At 55.9% G+C, this 19,270-nt stretch overlaps 1 protein-coding gene across 1 annotated transcript in view; it reads right to left on the reverse strand.

Annotated features, from left to right (window-relative positions):
* The window catches only part of ATP2A3 (ATPase sarcoplasmic/endoplasmic reticulum Ca2+ transporting 3), a 53,734-nt gene that overhangs the window by 11,317 nt on the left and 23,147 nt on the right, over positions 1-19,270 (reverse strand). The window contains 9 exon segments of the mRNA XM_075771361.1: positions 1,071-1,196; positions 3,298-3,429; positions 3,691-3,793; positions 6,449-6,537; positions 12,060-12,524; positions 13,045-13,130; positions 14,179-14,259; positions 18,019-18,157; positions 18,892-18,996. Of these exon segments, the coding sequence (XP_075627476.1) occupies positions 1,071-1,196; positions 3,298-3,429; positions 3,691-3,793; positions 6,449-6,537; positions 12,060-12,524; positions 13,045-13,130; positions 14,179-14,259; positions 18,019-18,157; positions 18,892-18,996 (1,326 nt within the window).

A 19,270-nucleotide genomic window follows, 5' to 3' on the forward strand; every position in this document is an offset into this window, starting at 1 on the left:
CTGGGGAGGAGCGGAGCGCTTAGGGGCTGGAATGAACCTGCAGAATGAGCGTCTCTTGCCAGCACCGAAGGAAGTGCATCAAGAGGGAGGGAAGGCACCAAGTTTGGGCAAAGGAGAAGGAAATCTTCCCCAAAACTCCAGCACGCACATCCGGCACGCAGCTCAGCGCGCTAGATGGCAGCCTCCCACCGACTGCGCGGGGACCGCAGCCGGGAAGGACGAACCCGCATCAGGTCACCAGACAGCGGGACCTGCCGCGCGGCGGATCCGTCCGACTCCCGCAAAACCTACACGTCTGCCCGAGATAGCCCCGCCCCACAGATCCCCTCTCAGACCTGGAGGGGATCAGGGATGCAAATTTTATGCTGAAAAAACCGCGCTGCCTGCGGGATGCTCAGCAGACGCTTGTGATGCCTTTGTGATTCAGGAAAATGTCCTTTAGCATCACAGCATCTCACCCCATCCCTTCTGACCTTACAAAGGACCCCTGACATTGCTTTTTAATGTAAAACTTGCAATCCTTCTATTGCTCCTCTTAAAAAACTGGCCCAGGACCACCACAGCCACAGATGTGGTGGCTCCGGAGGGTCCTGACCTGACCCAGAGGACAGAGTTCACCCACCCAGAAGATGTCCCAGTAGGAACAACTCTATATAAATCTTCTCAGAGTCAGCAGGGGGAAATTCCTACCGCATCTCTTCTCTTGGGAAGAAAACGCCCTTTAAAACAGTGTTTTATTTCTGGTTACAGTGGAAAGCTGGACATCACCCTTTGGGCATTACTGGTGTCCGAAGGGTCCAAGCCTTCGTTAAAGGCAAGTGCCCAAGTTTTGCACAGGGGCAGCTCTCCCCTGGCCCCAGCACACTCAGCGCCTTTTCCTTCCTCTAAATCATTTTGCCTCCTGGTTTTCCCATCGATACTGCAAAGGCTCACCTCCTCCCTGACCACACCAGTCTACCTGCTGGTTCCTGGACCCCCAGACAGCTACGGGAAGAGACAAACTGCAAAGCATCACTGCCTGGTGACACAGGGGCCAAATCCTGCAGGATGCTGAGGACCTTCTCCCCTACCTTGACAAACATCTTGCTGCCAGCGGAGTTGTGGCCAGGGCCGGCGGGCGTGCAGTATACCGACATGGACTTGCGGTCGCGGGAGAACTCCAGGGTGCACTCCTTCCTCATCAGCTGCTTGATCACCTGCGGGGACAGCACGGGGCTGAGCTGGGACACGACAGGGACACAGCAGCCGGTGCTCTCTGCCTTGGCTAACAACCCTGCTGAGCTGGCGCAGCACTGGTGATGGGAGGAGAAAGGCAACCACAGGAGCCAGAAGGGATGGGACAGCGCAAAAAGCAGAAGGCGCTTTCCCTATGTAATTTTTTGGGAGAATTTTAACCTCTCCGGCTGCATCATTGCTGCCCAGCCCACAGCACACGCCAGCGTGTGCCAGACCTTTATTTTATTGACCTACATGGGATGCCAAACAGCTGCTGTAGCCTGAGATAAAGCCCCATTTGCCAGAGAGGTGGGGGAGACTTTCCCCTGCGCTGGGCTCCAGCGGCGCTGCAGGAAGGGGAACTGCATCCCACTCAGCACAGCTCAGGGGTCTGCCCCGGTCCTGCACCCACAGGGCTCAGTGGGAGTGGGAGCACCAACATCACCTGAGCCGGGTTGGTTCCCATCAAATTAACCAGCTCCACAGCTGAGACGCTACTTAGGCTCATTTCAGGACATGCTAATTCCCCCCAGGACTGCCAGCAGCAATCACTCACTCGAACGGTACGTGTGGGTTTGCAGGGCGAGGACAGAGCAGGGGCCGCCCCACATGGCCCCACGGCACAGGCGGCACCCCGGACAGGCTCTGCGCCCCGCCGCGCACCAGGCTCTACTCTCGCTACTCGTTAATTACTTAAGGAGCCAAACACCCAGCAAGACAGCAGCCGGTCCTCCTCAGACCAACCCTTCTCTCGCGCATCTGCTATGGCCCAACGGCTTATACAATGATTATTGTTTGCTGCCAGGAGGGTGTTGCTTGCGATGGGGACACAAGCCGCTTTTTGCACAGGACTTTTACAGCAACTTAAATCTAAATAAATCAGTGAAGGAGGAAAAGGAAAAGAAAACTCCTTTTGGGGTAAAACCTTGCAAGTTCAAAGTTAAAACAATGCTCCTACTACAGCAAGGCTGCGGGAGCTGGGGAGGAGGGGAGATGTGCAGGGGGGATTTACCCACGAGCAGCGCCTGCGGATATACCGGGCAAACTCCAAGCGGCTCTCGAAGGCCAAACCCAGCACCGGGTACGAGCGCAGGGACTACACGTAGCGGGGAAGTTTTGTGCCCACAAAAGCAGCGCTGTCCCCGCTGGGCATTGCACGCTCAGCGCAGCAGCAAGGACACCTGGGAGCAGCCAGCCGCTGCGGAAACCCTGAAATCCCACTGGAGATTTCAAAGCACAGAGCTACTGGGAGCAAAAGTAAGAAGCAGTGAAGAAACACTGCCAGGAAACTCCAAGGAAGGGGCTTTTGTCCCTGCCCAAACACAAGAGTAAGGAGAGAAGCGCCAGTGGTCGAACCCAGCCTGGCATCTGAGCGGAAGGGCAGCGATGGGCACGCGTAACGAAGCTGCTGGACTGATGTACGGCTGGGAAAGTCCATCTGCCTTATCAGAAAGGAGTCAGGGGATTTATTATGACCTGCTTGGACCTATCTGGGGAAGAAATGCCAGACCAGAGCGCCCTTCCTTTGAGCAAGCAAAGACATTATAAGATATAACAGCATGATACCAAAGCCAAGTAAATCCAGGCATGAATTAAAGTGTATTTTCACCAGGAGGACAGGGAGACACTAGGGAGCTGGAGTAGGGGAATAGCCAGCACAGGATATTTTCACTTGAAAAATAGCTGTTTCTAAAGAGCAAGCCTTGTTCGGGCAGGCATGGCTCCGGGGAACAAAACTTCAAACGCCCTGATCTGTGTCCGGAGCTCTGGCCATCACTGAGGGGGGCTCTCCCGGCTGAGCGGGGACTGGGCTGAGTTTGAGCCGCAGGGACCACCCGCTCTGAAGCTCCACATGGACCCAGGTTAGTCCCCCCGGCCCTGGCACCAGCCCCCCCGGGGCCATCGCACTGTCTGCTCCGAACACAGCTCAGCCCCCTGCAAGCCAGGAAATTGCATCCTCGTGGCAGATCAGTCCCTTAGATCATTGCAAGTGGTTATTGCTCAAATAACAGTCGTCCCTAAGCCCTCCTCTCCCTCCCGTGCCCCAGCACCAGAGCTCACAGGGGGCTCCCCCCCACTCACCGAATTGCAGGCGTTGGCTCGCTCCACCTTGGAGAGTTTGCTGGTGTCAGTGTTGAAGACGTTCATCTTCTCCACCAGGCACGTCAGGGCTGTTTCAGTGGCTTCCCCCACCTTCTCGTAGACTTTTTTGGACTAGAGGGCAGGGGGGAAAAAAAAAAAAAAGGGGAGCTTAAGCTTTAGAGCACGTCCTCTTGTTGCTGCTCCTACCGGGGATGCCGTCACCCACTGCACCATCCCGGGGCTGCCAGAGCATCATCGCCTTGGGACGAGCTGAAGCCAGGGAAGGGGATCCCAAGGGACAAACCTCCTCTGGCTTTGCCCCAAAACAGCCCAAAGCGCAGGGAAGAGCATCGCCGGTCCCCCGCACCACCCCGGCCCCGGTGCCCCCCGCACCTCGTTGTAGTCCAGCGAGGAGTCATTGCAGAGGGCGCAGATGGTGGCCAGCTCCACCAGCCCGTCGTACTGCCCGCACTGCACCGGCTGCTCGTCCTTCAGGCTGCAGGGAGAAAACAACCCCCCAAAGCCTTGCACCAGCTCACACCTTCAAATAATACAGAGCTTCTCCTATATATCCCTTGTAAAATTTTGCAGAAAAGAGGGAGAAAGAGCCCAGTCAAAGCCTCGGGCTTGGCAATAAACACTTGGGTTTGCATTTTGTGCTTTACCAAATGGGGCAGGACTAGTTGCAAACAAAATATCACAGGAGGCAAACAAACTCTGGAAGCTCCCCAGAGCAAAGGGGGCTGCAGAGGAGCTGAAAAGAGCACTGAGATCTGAAAGCAGGGGCTGTCAAAGGCTGATGATGAAGATGATGGAGGAGACAAAGGGCAAGGAAATTCAAGTTAATGTTCACTCCCCCAGGGGTTTCCAGTTGCTGGGGATCCGGAGGAGCTGCAGGACTGGCAGCAAGTCCCTTCTCCTCCCTGAGATGCTGCTTCGCACTCCAGAAAGCCGGAGGGCACCCAAGGGAGCATTTAAAAGCAGCAGACAAATTTAACAACTGCATTGCTAGGGCTGGTTCCAAGCAAGCGGCGAACTGTGGCCTTTGCTTCCTAAATAGCAGCTCTTCGCTGGGTAAAGGAGCACAAACATCACTGGAGAGGAGCAGCCCTGAACACACCAGTCAAGCCGGACGCTGCTTCCTGCCCACTGCCCGGTGGCAGAAACGGCAGTGGTGGTTTTCAGGAGAAATAAAAAATTACCCCGACTCCAGGAGAGGTAACTGCAGGTTAGAGCTGTATAAACCCAGCCGGTCATCTGCTTGCTGGAAAAATAATTTGTCAGGCATTTATTAGGATCAGTTTATTCCACTGCTGGTTCCCAATGGAAAGAACATGTTGGAGCCCTTGTTACAGCTCAGGAGCGGAAAACAGGGAGCGGCCAAGAAAATCTGAAAAATCTGTTTGCTGAGGGAGAAGAAGCGGCGCTGGGCTGAGAGCGGCAGGGGATTGCTGCTGCCTCCTGCCCAGAGGATGCTGCCTGGCCCCAGCTCACGAGCAGGCGGAGGAGGGAGCCTGCAGACATTCTGGGCCAGGTTTCGATGTTTGGGAGGGTGGAAACACCAGGAATGGCTTTTGCGGCATGTGATCCCCTGGATATTGCTGGGAAGGGATGGGGGATACGTCCCCATCATCAGCTGGCCCCGCACGGAGCTGGGCGAGACCGTATGCTGGGAACAGCATCAGCAAAGGTGCTGCTGGCTGAGTGCACGTAGGGATGCCAGCAAACCCAAGGTCAAGCACATAATATCCCCCACGCCGAGGCCAGGCTAAAGCAAAACAAGTATTTCAGTCCCACCAGCCCTGGGGGAATTGGGGGGATTCTCTCCGTGACACCTAAGCGAGCTCTCACTTCACCCCCAACGTGCAATACACGCACAGGGCTGAAGCAAAACTCAAAAGCAACGCGAATTGCTGCAGACCAACATGGAGCCTCCCTGCAGGCAGTCCCCAGAAGAGAGAGGACATTGAGCTGCAGAAGTTAGCAGACACAAGTTCAGCCCCTCGGTCCTCCTTGTTTAATTGAAATGCATTGATTGATACCAGCTTATGACCTGGCTCACTTTTTAATGGAGATTCCTAGCCAAGGATCAGATTGGCTCTATAAATATTCATGAAATTAAGTCTGAGGCTGGGATGAATTACAGTCACTCCACAGATGAGCAGAAGGGACCGCAGTGGAGAACACGCCCAGGGTCACACAGCAAAGTGAAGGGGAGCAGAGAGTGCTCCAACCACCGGCTGAGCTTCTCATCTTCCTCCTTCCCAGACTTTCCGCACGCCGGGGAGCATCACCTCCTCCCAAAGGAGGGGGAATAAACAAACACAACGGCAGAAAGCTCCACGTGTGTAACAACACAGCATGGAAAACCCTCTGGCTTCCACTCCCCGCCCACGGCCGCAGCTCAGCAGAGCCCACGGCTCCCCCAAAACAAGTCCTGACATCAGTGGGATCGTGCCCCGGGCACAGCAGCCATCTCGGCCATCCCTGCCCAGGACGTGGGGCTCGGTGCTGCTTTCCTGCTGGGGTTCACAGCTGTTTCCAAGCGCCTCTGCACATCGCCGGCAGCACGGCTGTGGGACAAGCTGCCGGCCCCGGGTCCTGCTTGGGGTGGGGGCAACAGTTGCCGACCGATACCAAAAGTACACAGGCTTCAGAAATTTGGAGAATGAGCACATACTGCAAAAAGCCTCGTTCATCACTATTCCCACACTTGCTGTGCTCTCCAGTTCAAAAGCAGGCTCGTTTCACCGGGATTGCCGATGAAGGGAGAGCGGAGCGCGCAGGAGCCCCTTTGCTGAGCAGCGGGAGGGCAGCAGGCAGAGCCGGGGCACGTGCCCCCCCACATCGTGTGGGGTGGGAGCCACCAACGAGGGCTGGTGAAACGACTTGCCCTGGCTCCCACCGAAAGTGAAAGGCAGCCACCCGACGCTTGCAAGCCCAGCGTGGCCAAACCCCAGCGCCCAGCGGGTACCTCCATCGGCAGGGTTCAGCGCGGCTGCGAACTGACGTGGAAAACCCCCTTCCTCCGCAGCCGGCGGGGTAAGCCTGGGGTCCCACTCCTTTGGCCACCCTCCTGCCTCCCCCCAACCACGGTGCCAGCCCGGGACCACCCCGTGTCACCCAGAAAGCAGAGGGCACCCGCACTCACATCTGTCCCTCGGGGGCGTAGGTGGAGCCGGTGATGCTGAACTCGTGCAGGCTGCACTGGGAGCCCTCCACCTTCTCCATAATGAACATCTGCACGGGGGAAAGGTGGAGGCAGAGCATTAGGCAGTGATTTTTTGGCACAATCTCCATGCCCAGCCTGGAGACCCTCCAGCCAGTACCGTCCCAGTGATGGCCTCGCCAGCACCGGGCTTAGCCACCTCCCCGAGCACTCCTGGCCGTCCCCGAATCCTTCCAGCTCTCCCCCACCTTTTTCACATTCGCCTCCTCCAGCTCTTTTTTTTTTTTTTTTCTTTTTTTTCCTCCTCCATCGGAGAGGAGCAATGCCGAGCCCGTTCCTAACAAGGTGGCTGTGCTTTTCTTGGAGCAGAGAAGGAGTCGGGTCCGGGTTTCCGCTCCTGCCACGGCCACCCTGGAAAGCCTCCGTGGTGCAGGATCCGACCCGCTGCCCCGCCACCCTTTTCCAGCCAGCTCTCCGCCACCAGCTCGCCTCGCGCGTTACTGGGATCGCAGCTCAGCTCCAGGCACCGGCAGCGTGGCAGCTCACTAATAAAGCCCCAGGGAGCCATAAAAGTCCCACACGCTCTATTTTTAGTGATTTTTGCCATTCAAACTCCTTCCAGTTTCTCTCTTGCTGCTATAGTGAGAGCAACAAAACCAAACCCCCAGAAATAGGGTAAAAATCCCCCTTCTCCCAATCCCCCCTTGCACAGCCCACCCTTTGGGGCACATCCAGCAGCAGTGAGAGCAGCGCCCGTTCCCAGCCGGGCCGACAGTTTGACGACGCTCATTTCTGCTTAATCATTCTTTATGACCCGTGCTGAAGCCAAAAAGTAACATAATAAATAAATAAATGCATGCAATCGGTTTGACGAATGCATTTCCCCAGCTGCAAACGTCTGCGGGGGAGCAGCCAGGAGGGAGGACGGCTACAGGAAAGCGAAGCCCTCATCTCTACAGACCTGCTCGACGGCTCCAGAAAGTGGTGCAGGGGCAACTGTCCCTTCTCCGCCCTGTCTCAGATCATTTATTTTCCCTACTTATTTTCCTCTCTTTATCTGAGATGCTCCCCAGGAGAAACCAGGAGGCATCACTCAGCGATGGCTCTAGGTACCATCGACTTCCCTCCCCTCTGCGCTTCCTCTGGCAACTAACAGAGGCTAATTTACTATTATTATAATTACTGTTAATAATACAAGGACATCCCACCAGCGCAGCCACGTCGGCTGGTGGGCGCGAGCCCTCCCTGCGCAGCCGGGGGTCCCCACAGGGGCAAGCCGAGGACCAAGCCAAGCCAAAAAGGTGAAGCTCAGGGACGCACGCTGACGACGGGTTTAGCACCGGGCCGCCTCGGCAGGTTTTCTCACTGCTGTATTTTACAGGTTTAGGCAAATCGAAGCAGGAGGTTCAAAGCGTATGTCTCCTCAGTAAATATTTCTGAGCCCAAAGCAACTTCCCTGCAGCCCCGCAGCTTCACGGCTACCTGCAGCCACCCCGTTTGCTGGGCTGTTGCCCTCAACCCCTTTGCCAGAGCCCATCCTCGGGGCGCCTCAGCATCCCTGGAGGGTTTCAAACAAAATCGTAAGCCAAAGGGTTGCAGAAGAGACTCAGGACGTCCCGGGCGCGCCGTGAGGCACTGAGCTCCTCTGGCAGGAGCTGCAAACGCTAACGCATGAAGGACCTGGATAAGGAGAGCCAAAACACGTCGCATCTCCTCTAGCAACTGAACTGCCCCAAAATGACGGACTCCAGGAACGGAGGCGAAGTGTGGCTGAGATTTCCCAAAGCGGAGACTTCTGCAACACCAAAAGGGACCTTCAAAGGGGGAGCATCCTTCACCCTTTTTTAGGATGTCCAACACCATCAGCTTTCCAGAAAGCCAAATCTCCTGGTCTCTTCAGAAAAATGGACTCCTGCGCTTAGAAACACCGACCGGACTCTTATTAAAAAATCTGAAAGCATCCGCCCCAGGCACCGATGGTTTTGCCTGATACGGGCCTGTTTGTTTTCAAGTGCTAACAGCTACAAAACAATTACTACTTTCACAATAGCAACTTTCTTATTAAAAAAGGAAAAGGAAAAAAAAATAAAAATAATTCCAGGCCCTTTATTTTTCCATGCCTATTTAAAAAGGTGCTGTGTAACCCACAGCAACCAGAGGTTATATCAAATTTCCTGCCTGCTCCCGGCTCGCATGACTGGCAAAGCGAAGGGGCGGCCAGGGGATCGCAAAGGTGTTTGCGGGTTTTTGGTGCGACGTTTCGGCAGATTTCCAGGCTGAAAAGAGGGCGGGTTTGCAGGCAGTGGGAACAGTCCGGAGGAAATAGCCTTGTCTTAATCCATAAAGAGGATAGGTAAGGTTCCCATCACAAAAGTAATACAAATAACCACAGGAGCAATAGAAGGAGGTGGCAGAGCTGTGCGCCGCGGCTCGGCTGGGCGGTTTGGGGATGCTGCCAGAGAGATGCTCGTGAGGGGCTGCCCAACCTCTTGCACTGCCACGGCAAACACCACCTCCAGCATCCAGCATGGGGAACCCGGCCAGTAACCCCCAGGGCTTCCCCTGCTCACCCCCCGGCCCGTAACCCTTCTAAACCCACGCCGGTGATTTGGGGGTTCAATGCAATGCAGAGATGGAAAGGAAAATGTTACTGCATGCTTACGAAGAGCGCACCCTGCTCCTCCTGCCCTGCAGATCTCGCCTGGCCCCGGCCCCATATCACACGGCCGGCGTGTACTTTCCGAAAGCAGAGGGCACTCGCGGCCGCACCGTCCCCGAAGCAGCACAGGGCTGCGGGCTCACGGGGAAGAGAGGTGCGAAGGATACGTCTCCAGGTTTCTGTATTTTCTGTAGATTCTTTAAAAGAACTACTCATTAAAAGGCAGCCGAGATAGGATTGCTGTCTGGAATAGTGAGAGGCTGTAATCATCAGTCATTTACCCATCGATCAGCCCACGGAGCAGCGGCGTCTCCCTCCTGCGCTGGAAGCGGCCCTGGCCGACAGGCACCCACCGGTACCCGGCACAGCCAGCGGCTCGGCCGCAGCCCCTGGGAAACCCCCAGCGAGGTGTCCCATTAATTAGTGACCGGTTTGGACAGACGAAACTGCCGAATCAAGGCACAGTGTCCTGCAGATTAAAAAGCAAATAGCGCCTGCGCAGCTCCTGGGCGTCCTGGGGACGGATGTGTGCACATCCCAGGCTCTGCTACAAGGTTTATTGAAAACAAACCCCCTTCTGCTGTTGTTCCCCAAATGACCAGCCATCTCAGAGACAGCCAAACATCACCAGCCACCCCTCTCCCGGACATCTCCCCCCTCCGGCCCCATCCAGCTCTGCCCACGCAGCAGCAGCCCCAACCCCGCACAGCCGCACTCCCCTCCCCGCTGCCGGTGCCGACTTACAACCACCACCCTCGTGCTCCCGGAAAATTAAGTTACGGTGCGTAAAAGGGTGCTGCAACTTTTAGGAGACTGATTTAAATGTGCAAGAGCTGAGCTGCAATGATTCTCTGCCCCCTTCTCCCCCGCTAGACTCCCATCACTCCCATCCGCATGGTTGTTTAATGGTGGGAGAAGGCTGTCCCTGGTCGCTCCGCACCCTGGGCTGGGTGAGATGGTGGTCTTGGAGACCTCCAGTTGTCCATGAGGTGAGTGACACGAACAACGTGTTTAATCTGATTTACTAAGCACGTTTGTGGCTTTGCTGTGTTTCTGCAGAGCTGTAACCTCTGGAGGACTCAAGGCCACAGCAAAAGCACCGAAATCTTGGCCACCCCAGACAGACGAGGCCCCCGGCTCAAAGGCCTTCAGAGGGCACGTAACACCCGTGGGCATTTGGGGGACACGGTTTCCCCCGTGCTGACTGCATGGCATCTGCACGCATCCTGCTGCGCTGGCTCAGCTCGTGCCGAGAGGGACCCGGAGCCGGTGGCGCAGCCCCTAAAAAACAGCTGAGGGTTTTCAAACTGACTCGGCGCCTTTCAAGAGTCACCGTACAGCTCCAGAGACCCGACGCTGGCAGCGAGATGTAAAGGGCAAGCACCACTTGGCAGCGTAACCCGTGGCCAAGCAGCTGCGCTCACCCAAATTAAATGTGCGCGTTAATTAAATCGCACACAATTAATACATTTTTTCCAGGTTATTGATAGGCTTTCGTGGCTTTTGCACCCCTGTGGCTGAGTCGGCCGCTCGGTGCAGGAGCGTGTCCAGGACACGCCAATGGCCGCCCAGCGCAAATATTTACCCACCCGCCGCAGGGCAGAGCCGCCGGCAGCCTCGGCACTGCCTGCGTCAACGCGGGAATCCCTGCCGTTAAACATTAACGGCTGCGTCTGTGTGTCCCGAGGCCAGCCTGGCTCCTGGTATCGCGCCCTGAGAGTCAGGATAACATGGATATTGGAAAGGGGTTGTGGGGAGATGGGGTGGAGGATACATTGAATTTTGAATTTAATTCTTTTTTTTTTTTTTTCCCAAAGCTGCCGAGTTCATTCTGCAAATGATGGGTCGATGCAAAAACCGCCTTGTGTGCCACTGCCCCACTCTGTCCCCCTCCTGCCATCTCCTTGTCTCAGCATCGCTAATCCTGCCTCTCCCCACTGTGCCACACCGCAGGAGACGGTGGCGCTTCTGCCCACGTTCCAGGAGCAGACCCTCCTGTAGGCTTCCCACCACACTACCCGAGCGTCAGAGGGGACAGGCGGTGGCCAGGTCCTTTTTTCCCCACAGCCACACATTTTCCAAGGTTCCCCTATAAAACCAATCTGCTAAGGCCATGAAAAAAAGCTTTCCTGAGACTTCAGGATTAATGGGAAAATTGAAAATTGCTCGGATAGTCCAGGCATTCCTAACAAGCCACCTCCCCATACAGCCAGACTTGTGGAAGCAAAGCTCTCTGGTAGACCAGGAGCCTTCAACCTCTTTGCCAAACCACCCCAGGGCTCCCTCCATCAGAAACGCTTCTCGGTCCAAGCCCAGCCACACGCCACTGCTGACAGCAGACTTTCTGCCAGGCGAGGACGAGAAACCAAAGCACCGTTTCACCAGGTCATGGGCACCTTTGCTCAACCTCTGGATTTCTGCATGAGCTGGACCCACGCGTTGCACTGACCCTCCAAGTTTGGGCCTCAGGTCCAGACTTTGTAATTTTGCATGGTCCAGAATTTCTCACTGGTTTGGTTAAAAACAAGGGAAAAACGGGCATGAGAGCAGAGGAGGCCGATTGCCTTGGTGTCTCCAAGAGCTCTGTCTCAATGCCACATCCCAGCAGGAAGAAACGCTCTCTGGAGAGGAAGCCCTGAAATAAGTCTGCAACACGGCACCTCCAAACTGGTGCGCTCATAAAAGTGAGTTTTCTAATTACAACCACGCCAAGAGAAGCCATAAACCTCCTCATCCCTGATCAGGCAGAGAGGAAGCTCGGAGCTTCCTACAGACCATCTTCCATGCTCACCTTCAAATTGCTAATACAGAACAAGTCTGGTGAGGACAGCAAAGCCTGTCACGTCAGGATGGGGATGGAGTGGTGCAGGGTGCTGGGGGGCTTACAGAGCATCCCTCCTGCACCCCAAAACCCGAAACGCCCCCAGCACTCACCCGACAGACGGACATCTGGTTGGTGGTGAGGGTGCCAGTCTTGTCGGAGCAGATGACGGAGGTGCAGCCCAGGGTCTCCACCGAGGGCAGGCTCCGGACGATGGCGTTCTTCTTGGCCATGCGGCGTGTGCCCAGTGCCAGGCAGGTGGTGATGACGGCCGGGAGGCCCTCGGGAATGGCAGCCACCGCCAGTGCCACCGAAATCTTGAAATAGTAGATGGCCCCCCGAAACCAGGAGCCCCCGTGGACAGGGTCGCTGAAGTGGCTGACGTTGATGACCCAGACGGCAATACACACCAGGAAAATCACTTTGGAGAGCTGCTGGCTGAACTCGTCCAGCTTCTGCTGCAAGGGGGTCTTCTCAGGCTCTGTCTCCACCATCTGGTTTCGGATCTTCCCGATCTCGGTGTACACGCCTGTCGCAATGACAACCCCTACGGCCTTCCCAGCTGCAATGTTGGTGCCCTGGGAGGGAAGAAAGGGGCCAGAGTGGATATGTGAGCATGAAACATCTCAGCCCGAGCAGGGAAATGGGTCACTTGTTGTGAAAGGAGAATGTGAGATCTTGGTTAAAGGGAAAATGAGACATCCTGGGATTTTATATAAACCCACCCTAAAGTAGCAGGAGACCCTCCTGACAGCTGTCTCACCCCTTGAAGACTTGACTTCTGCCTGAAAGGAGCATGAGCAAGGAGGAAACCCAAATTTGCAATAGCTCCAGGCTCAACCACAAACTTTTTCCCCATCCATAATGCATCCTACTTGACCGAAAACCCGCTGAGACCGCCCAAAGCATTTAAGGGTGTCATGTGCCAGAGCCCAAATGAAATCCTGTGGAAATAGGTCCTAATTTTTACGGATTTGAGTCTCTCTCATGCACGCACACACTTTCACTGCTCAGAGATCTCCCATGTCCATCAGCCTCTTCACTTGGAGGCTCTTTGGAAAACCACAGGAGAGGTAGGGACAGGCGTAAGGGACTTACGGAGAAAAGCATGTTCTTCTTGTCCTGGTTGACAGCCCGGGGGTCAGGGACGGGGTCAGCATGTTTGATCACCGACACAGACTCCCCTGCCGAGACAAGAGGGAGGAGATGAACCACCACTGTTTCCTCTCCAGCCTCTGCTCAAAGCTGTTATCAGCCTGCATCACAACCCCCCGCGGCTTTCTAAAGCAGCACTTTGCCACCAAAGCATCAAAACACCCATCATGGAGATGTCAGAGCTGGGCCAAGGTGCTCTGAAGATGAGGGCTGCAGAAAAGCGACCCGTGCAGATCGTTAGTGGCCATGAGGTCCCATGCAGCCCAACAGGATGGGGCCAAATCCCTGTGCCGGGAGGCAGCCGGCTTGCAGCGCAGGTTTGCGTGATCAGATGGGCATCGTAGGGCAGCACAACAGGAAAGGTGCCCAAAGCCCTTCTGCTGAAGGTTTATATTTCATCCTTTGCAGCTTTGCCCTTTTGCTGCCTCTCCTTTTGCCCGTGGAGAACTAAGTTAACGCACAGCCACTTTTCAAGGCGACTGGGCTCCTTTCCCCATGTTTTTTACATATTTTCTGATCATTTTTCCTTCCCTGCTGCCATCTCCTAACTCGATGCCTTTACAAAATCATGCAAGAGGGCTGAAATACTAGAATCCCTTTTTGTCATCTGATCATTCACCGGCCTTCCCTGACAGCAGAGAGAAAGACTTTTTGAAATATCATAGATTACCAGCTTTATGGGCTTTTCCAGTGTTTAAAAAAAAAAGCCCTAAATATTGTCACCTCTCCCTGAAATCATGAGGCCTCGTGCAGCAGCGGTCATTGTGCGACGGCTGCACGGTGGGAGCATGGGCAGGGACCGAGCAGCCCCTCGTGAAACCCCACATCTCGCACGGGAAATCCCCGTGCGTCACGTTTTGCAGGAAGGATGCCCAAGCAGCGGGCACATCTCGCCTATGCCATGACTTTCAGATGATGCTGGGACCTCCCCAGGTCCTCAGTCTCATTCTCCCACCCATTTTCCACCCCAGCAAAGCGCTTAGCCCAACGTCAGCCCTGAAATTTGGCTCGGGGCAGACGCCAGAGGGAAAGCTCTGCCTTCAGCACCCGCCTCCGCCCCGTCGCGTCTACACGCACCTGTGAGGATGGACTGGTCGACCCGCAGGGTGGTGGACCGGATTTCAATGATCCGGATGTCCGCCGGCACCTTGTCGCCAACTACAAGGGCAAGAGCAGAGCAGCTCCGTCAGGCAGGACCGGCAAGTGCCCACCGCCCCGGCAAACCCCAAATGCACACGGCCAGGCTCTGCCCCAAGGCTTGCACCTCAGTTCCTGCCGTCTCCCCTCGTTTTTCATTTCAACTGTCTGGTCTCCAGGGCAGGGACTGGCTTTTGCTGAGAATCACCACGTCCCTACACAGCGCAGGCACATGGCAGCACCCAGCCTGCAGCAACGAGGAGTCCAGCCCGTGGTAACCTGGGGTCCTGCCCTGGGACACCTCCTGGCTGGATTTAAAGCTTATTTTGTAAAATTTACACACCAAAAAAAAAAAAAAAAAAGAAAGCTGGAAAGAGGCATCACCAGATATTGGGCAGTGCAGTGATGGGACTTTGAGGAATTTTGAATTTTAGGGGATTACCTTGCGCACAAAAGCAGCCAGCCCGGGGAGCAGGCAGCAGCGCCGAGGCCGAGGGGGTTACTCCTGCCATGCTCCCACGGACCGACCCCATGTTTCAAGCACCACCTCCCTGTGTAAAATTTGGCAGAAGGGAGCGCTTCCCTGTCCCTGCTGCACAGGGATGCTGCTGGGGGGGTGACCTGCCTGTCAACCCTGCCAACCGCTTTCCTCGGCTGCCACCCAAGCAAAACTAACTGTGGTTCAAAGCCAGGTTTGCCAGGACAAGAAGCAAAGGCAGCAAAGGAGCTCTGGGTGAGCGGAAGACCCCAGTGGGTTCCCAGCAAGCCCCCATGTCCCACCCGCCCCGGCTGCACCTCCACGGTGACATCCGCTGCTCTGCGGCGGCTGGGACCCCCTTATCCATCACCGCATCCCCCCTCCTGCCAGCAAGCGGGCAGGAGGGCAGGTATCTCGTCTCTTCGTTTCGGAGCAGAGCCACGGCAGTTTGAGGAGCAGGCGTGCGGTCCTTGGGGCAGCAAGTGTCACACCTCTGCCCTCTGGCCAAACCCGGCACAGCCCTGCCTGCTGCCCCGCACCGCCTGCCCCGCCACGTCCCCGTCTCTCCTCTTCCCTGCAAAAAGCCAAAATGTCCCCATTGTGGAGCACCCCAAGCCTCCCGACACCACCCTTAACCCCATTTCAGGGGTCCGTGGGCTGACTGGAAGCTGTTGACCTTTTGTGGCCAAGACAAACAGCCGTCCGTGGGTCTCCTGGCACAGCGTGGTGGTTAGGGGTGAAAGCAGCCCTGCCGACTGACAGCCATCGATCGCTGCCCACCAACATGCATGCGCTTCCTTAAAAAACCGCGTTATTCCCACTGAGTTTCCCTCTCCCAGCTCCTTGGCATGGAGCAGCTCTTCCTCCTGCTCCCTTATCGGCTGGATGCAACCGCGCTCCAGCGCTTCGGAAATATTGAGGCGAAGAGAGCCCCGGCTCACAGCGCCTTACATCACATTGCACAACACCGCCGGCTTGGCCGCTAACTATCGTCTCAAATCCCAGACTTTAACGAGCGCTTCCTCCCGGGGCTCATAAACCCCCCCCAAGCGCTGCGGGAGGAGGGCTGGCACCGCTCCATCGCCCAGCCATTTATTCCAGCTGCAGATGCAAGCACTCTGGGATGGGGCGTGCAACATCTGCTGTCCGGCCAGACCTGCCCCGCTCCCCACTGCACCCTTTTTTGGGGGGGGTTGAGCTGGGGGGTACTAAGCACTGGGACTCACGGACCCCCCCCAAACATTTCCCTTGGACTCTGCAGCTGCTCGAGGGAATGGAGAGCCTTAAAGGGAGCAAAGGGTTCCTTGTTGCCCTGGGAAGGGCAGGGAGGGGTTGCAAATATTAGCTCAACCTGCAGATGAAAAAAATCTGTTGCCAGCAGCTAGAGACAGCATCGAGCCCTGGTGCCACAGGGGCAGCATCTGCTCGAGGGTAGATAGTGCGACAGCATCCCAAGAGACTTGCACGGCGCAGGACAGACGTACGGAGCTGGCAGCTGCCGCCAGCCAGCTACGAAACGTGCGCTGATCTCCCAAGCGCTGCAAGCCTCCCCCGTGCCGAAAGCCAAGGGAAAGAGAGGAAAACGGGAAGCAACGCTGCCTGAGCAAAGCGGGCGCGGGCAGGTGGTGCGGCACCCGACGGAGGTCCTTCGGCAAGGCCCTGCCTGCGCTTTTTGGGCAAGGCAGAAAGCTGGCACTGCAGCCGAATTTAATCCCTGCGCAGCTGCCTGCGGGAGGACTCACCTCGGCTGCCTTGGTACAAAAGGGCGAAAATCAGCTGGGTTTAAAGGGCTCGCCAACTTGCAACCACCGCTCCCCTCCCGTCTCAGTGTAGCACGTTTTCTGCTCCCTGCTGCCAAACTCATGGCGTTTGCACATGCAAACAGAAGGCAGGCCCTCCTGCCTGCACTGTCCTGCTGTCCCCAGGATGTCACCTGGATGTCCACCGCACGTTCAAAGCTATTGCTCCCGGTGCACTTTCCTATCAGGCAGCCTGACAACGTCCTCACCACTTGCTATAACCTCCTAAACCCGCAATTTGCTAATTAATTTGCTAATACTTTGCAAACCCCTCCAGAGGAGAGCTCAGCTCTTTCCCTCCCAGTCGCGATGCCGATTGTGCCATTAAAAAGTAGTATTTAGCCGCTGATGGGCAGGCAGCAAGCACTTGATCTGGGGAAAGATGGCAGAATTTAATTAATTAATTAAATTAATTAAAGGCCAGGTCAGCAGCTGGAGTGCATTGCCGGAGGTGGCTCAGGAGTGCCGCCAGCTCGCCCAGCTGAGGATCTGGCCGGCGCTCCTCCGCTTGATCCTCCCTGCATTATTTTTATGTTCATCTTCCAGCTGAAGCCCAACCGTAAGACATAAATAACAGAAAGCTGGCTGGGCGCGGGAGGGATTGCAGCATGTTTCCACTAGCAGGGCCACGAGGAGGAAAGGAGAGGATTAGTTTTGCGGCTCTGGGGGTTTCCGGCATCGTTTAACGAACAAACAAAATGGGATAATTGAAATGCACCCTCTTTAGCTCTGGTGGGGCAGGCAGGAGACCCCCAGGCATCCTTTGCTGAACGCAAAACCCCGACAGAAGGGCTGGTGGGGGGGCATAGCCCGACCAGGGAGGCAAAAGCACCCTGCAGCCTCTCACCCTCCCCGAATAACAAACCCCGGTTACCAGGGAAGCCTGCCCACGCAGGCAGGACCAGCGCTGCTGCCTGCGGCATCGAACCCCCCCCACGCCGGCAGCAGCCTGGCACCACCGGCGCGGCACCCAGCACCAGCCCGTCACGGTGCGCATGGGAAAGCCGCTTCCAGAGAGAGGGAATCTTGGCAGAAAATTAAACGTTCTTTCAGAAAACAGGGAAACCCTCCCGAGACACAAAACCTGCACCGGAAAGATACTTTTTTTTTTTTTTTCCCCCCCTTTTCTGCTGTTCTCTGCTGCCCTACGCTCGGGGCAGAGCCTCGTCAGGCTGATGAGCCCCATCTTGGGCCCAAATCATTTCACGCCTCTGGATTTAAAGAGAGAAACTAAGCATAGAATCACAGGATCGTAGAACAGTTTGGCTCCAGCCCTCTGATCATCTTTGTGGCCCTCCTCCGGGCTCGCTCCAACAGACCCACGTCCTTCTTATGCTTGGGGAAAGGTCTCAAGTGTGCAAAACTGAGGTGACTCGGTGGCTGTGCCTCCGGAGGAGACGTGCCTGGACACGATGGCAGAGCCCTCCTGCCACAAGGACCACAGGCTGCCCATCACCAAACCTCCCCCATCCCACCCAGTGCCTCGGGGCAGTGGCACCCTACCTGCCACCTCCACGATGTCCCCAGGGACAATGTCACGGGCACGGATCCGCTGCACCCCGCTGCGGTCGGCACGGATCACCTTCCCCATCTCGGGCTCATACTCCTTCAAGGCTTCGATGGCGCTCTCAGCATTTCTCTCCTGCAAGCAGAAGAGGAGCAGAGCTGCCGGCGGGGGGGTTGCTGTTCCCGCTGCGAAGACCGGAGCACCCAGACCCCACCCCTGGCTTTGGAGTCCATTTGCACCGTGGATGGGGCAAGTGCTGCATCTTCTTCAGCTGCTCTGAAATGGTCCCTGATGGCTTAAATCACACCAGGTCCTGGACACTGCATGGACCTTTAGGCTTGATTTTCTCATTTTTTGTTTGGGAAGCAGCATATCCCACCCAGATGTATTTTTCCCCATCCAGCAACCCCACCTCAGATCAAGCTGCAGATAAACAAATGGCCTTAAAGTGAATATATACAAGAAGAGGAGCACAGCTGGCTGAGGTGTTTGTTCATCCCCCAGGAGGGATACAGTGAGGCAAGGGGCAGCAGCCACCGTGGTTTTTAGGTGGACAGGGCAAAAAGCTTCCCTTGGAAAACACATTTAGCCACGGCTAGGAGACAATCAGCATTTACCTGGATGGCAAATAAATGCAAGATCCTAAACTCCAAACTGCAAAAGCTGCCAAAGAAAGATTGAAGGAAAGAGCTGAGAGGCAGCCAACGACTGAGCATCTGCACTAGGGCATGGTGCAGCACGGCCAACACAAAAATTGAACCTTTGAGAATTGAGTTTCCAAGAGCAAGAAGCAACCAGACCTTCAAAGAAAGCATCTCAGCCATGCGGAGCAGAGACCTGTGGGGCAGGTGAGGGGTGCTGTGACTTACCTGCCACACGCCCACCACGGCATTGGCGATCAGGATCATAATAATAACGATGGGCTCCACAAATGCTGTCGTGGTCTCCTCTCCTTCTTCAAACCAGGCCAGGATCTGACAGGCAAAAGAAGAGAAGGACCACAACGTGGCTGAAACAACAAGGACCAACATTTTCAAAAGAAGAAGGACCGAAACAAGAGCCAACCAACGTATGGTGTTTGCTGGAGAGAAGACAACCCAGAGTGGTGGCCAGCCCCATGCAGCTTGGTTAAAGCGTGGACTTGCCATATCCCACTGCTGGTGCTTAACTTGGATGCCTCCACCCTTCTGCTGGGGATAACCTAGTGCATCAAATGAGCAGGGCTGGAGCAAATGGCCATGCAAAACC

Source organism: Balearica regulorum, chromosome 19 (genome assembly GCF_011004875.1).
Source record: "Balearica regulorum gibbericeps isolate bBalReg1 chromosome 19, bBalReg1.pri, whole genome shotgun sequence".
Lineage (NCBI taxonomy): Eukaryota > Metazoa > Chordata > Aves > Gruiformes > Gruidae > Balearica > Balearica regulorum.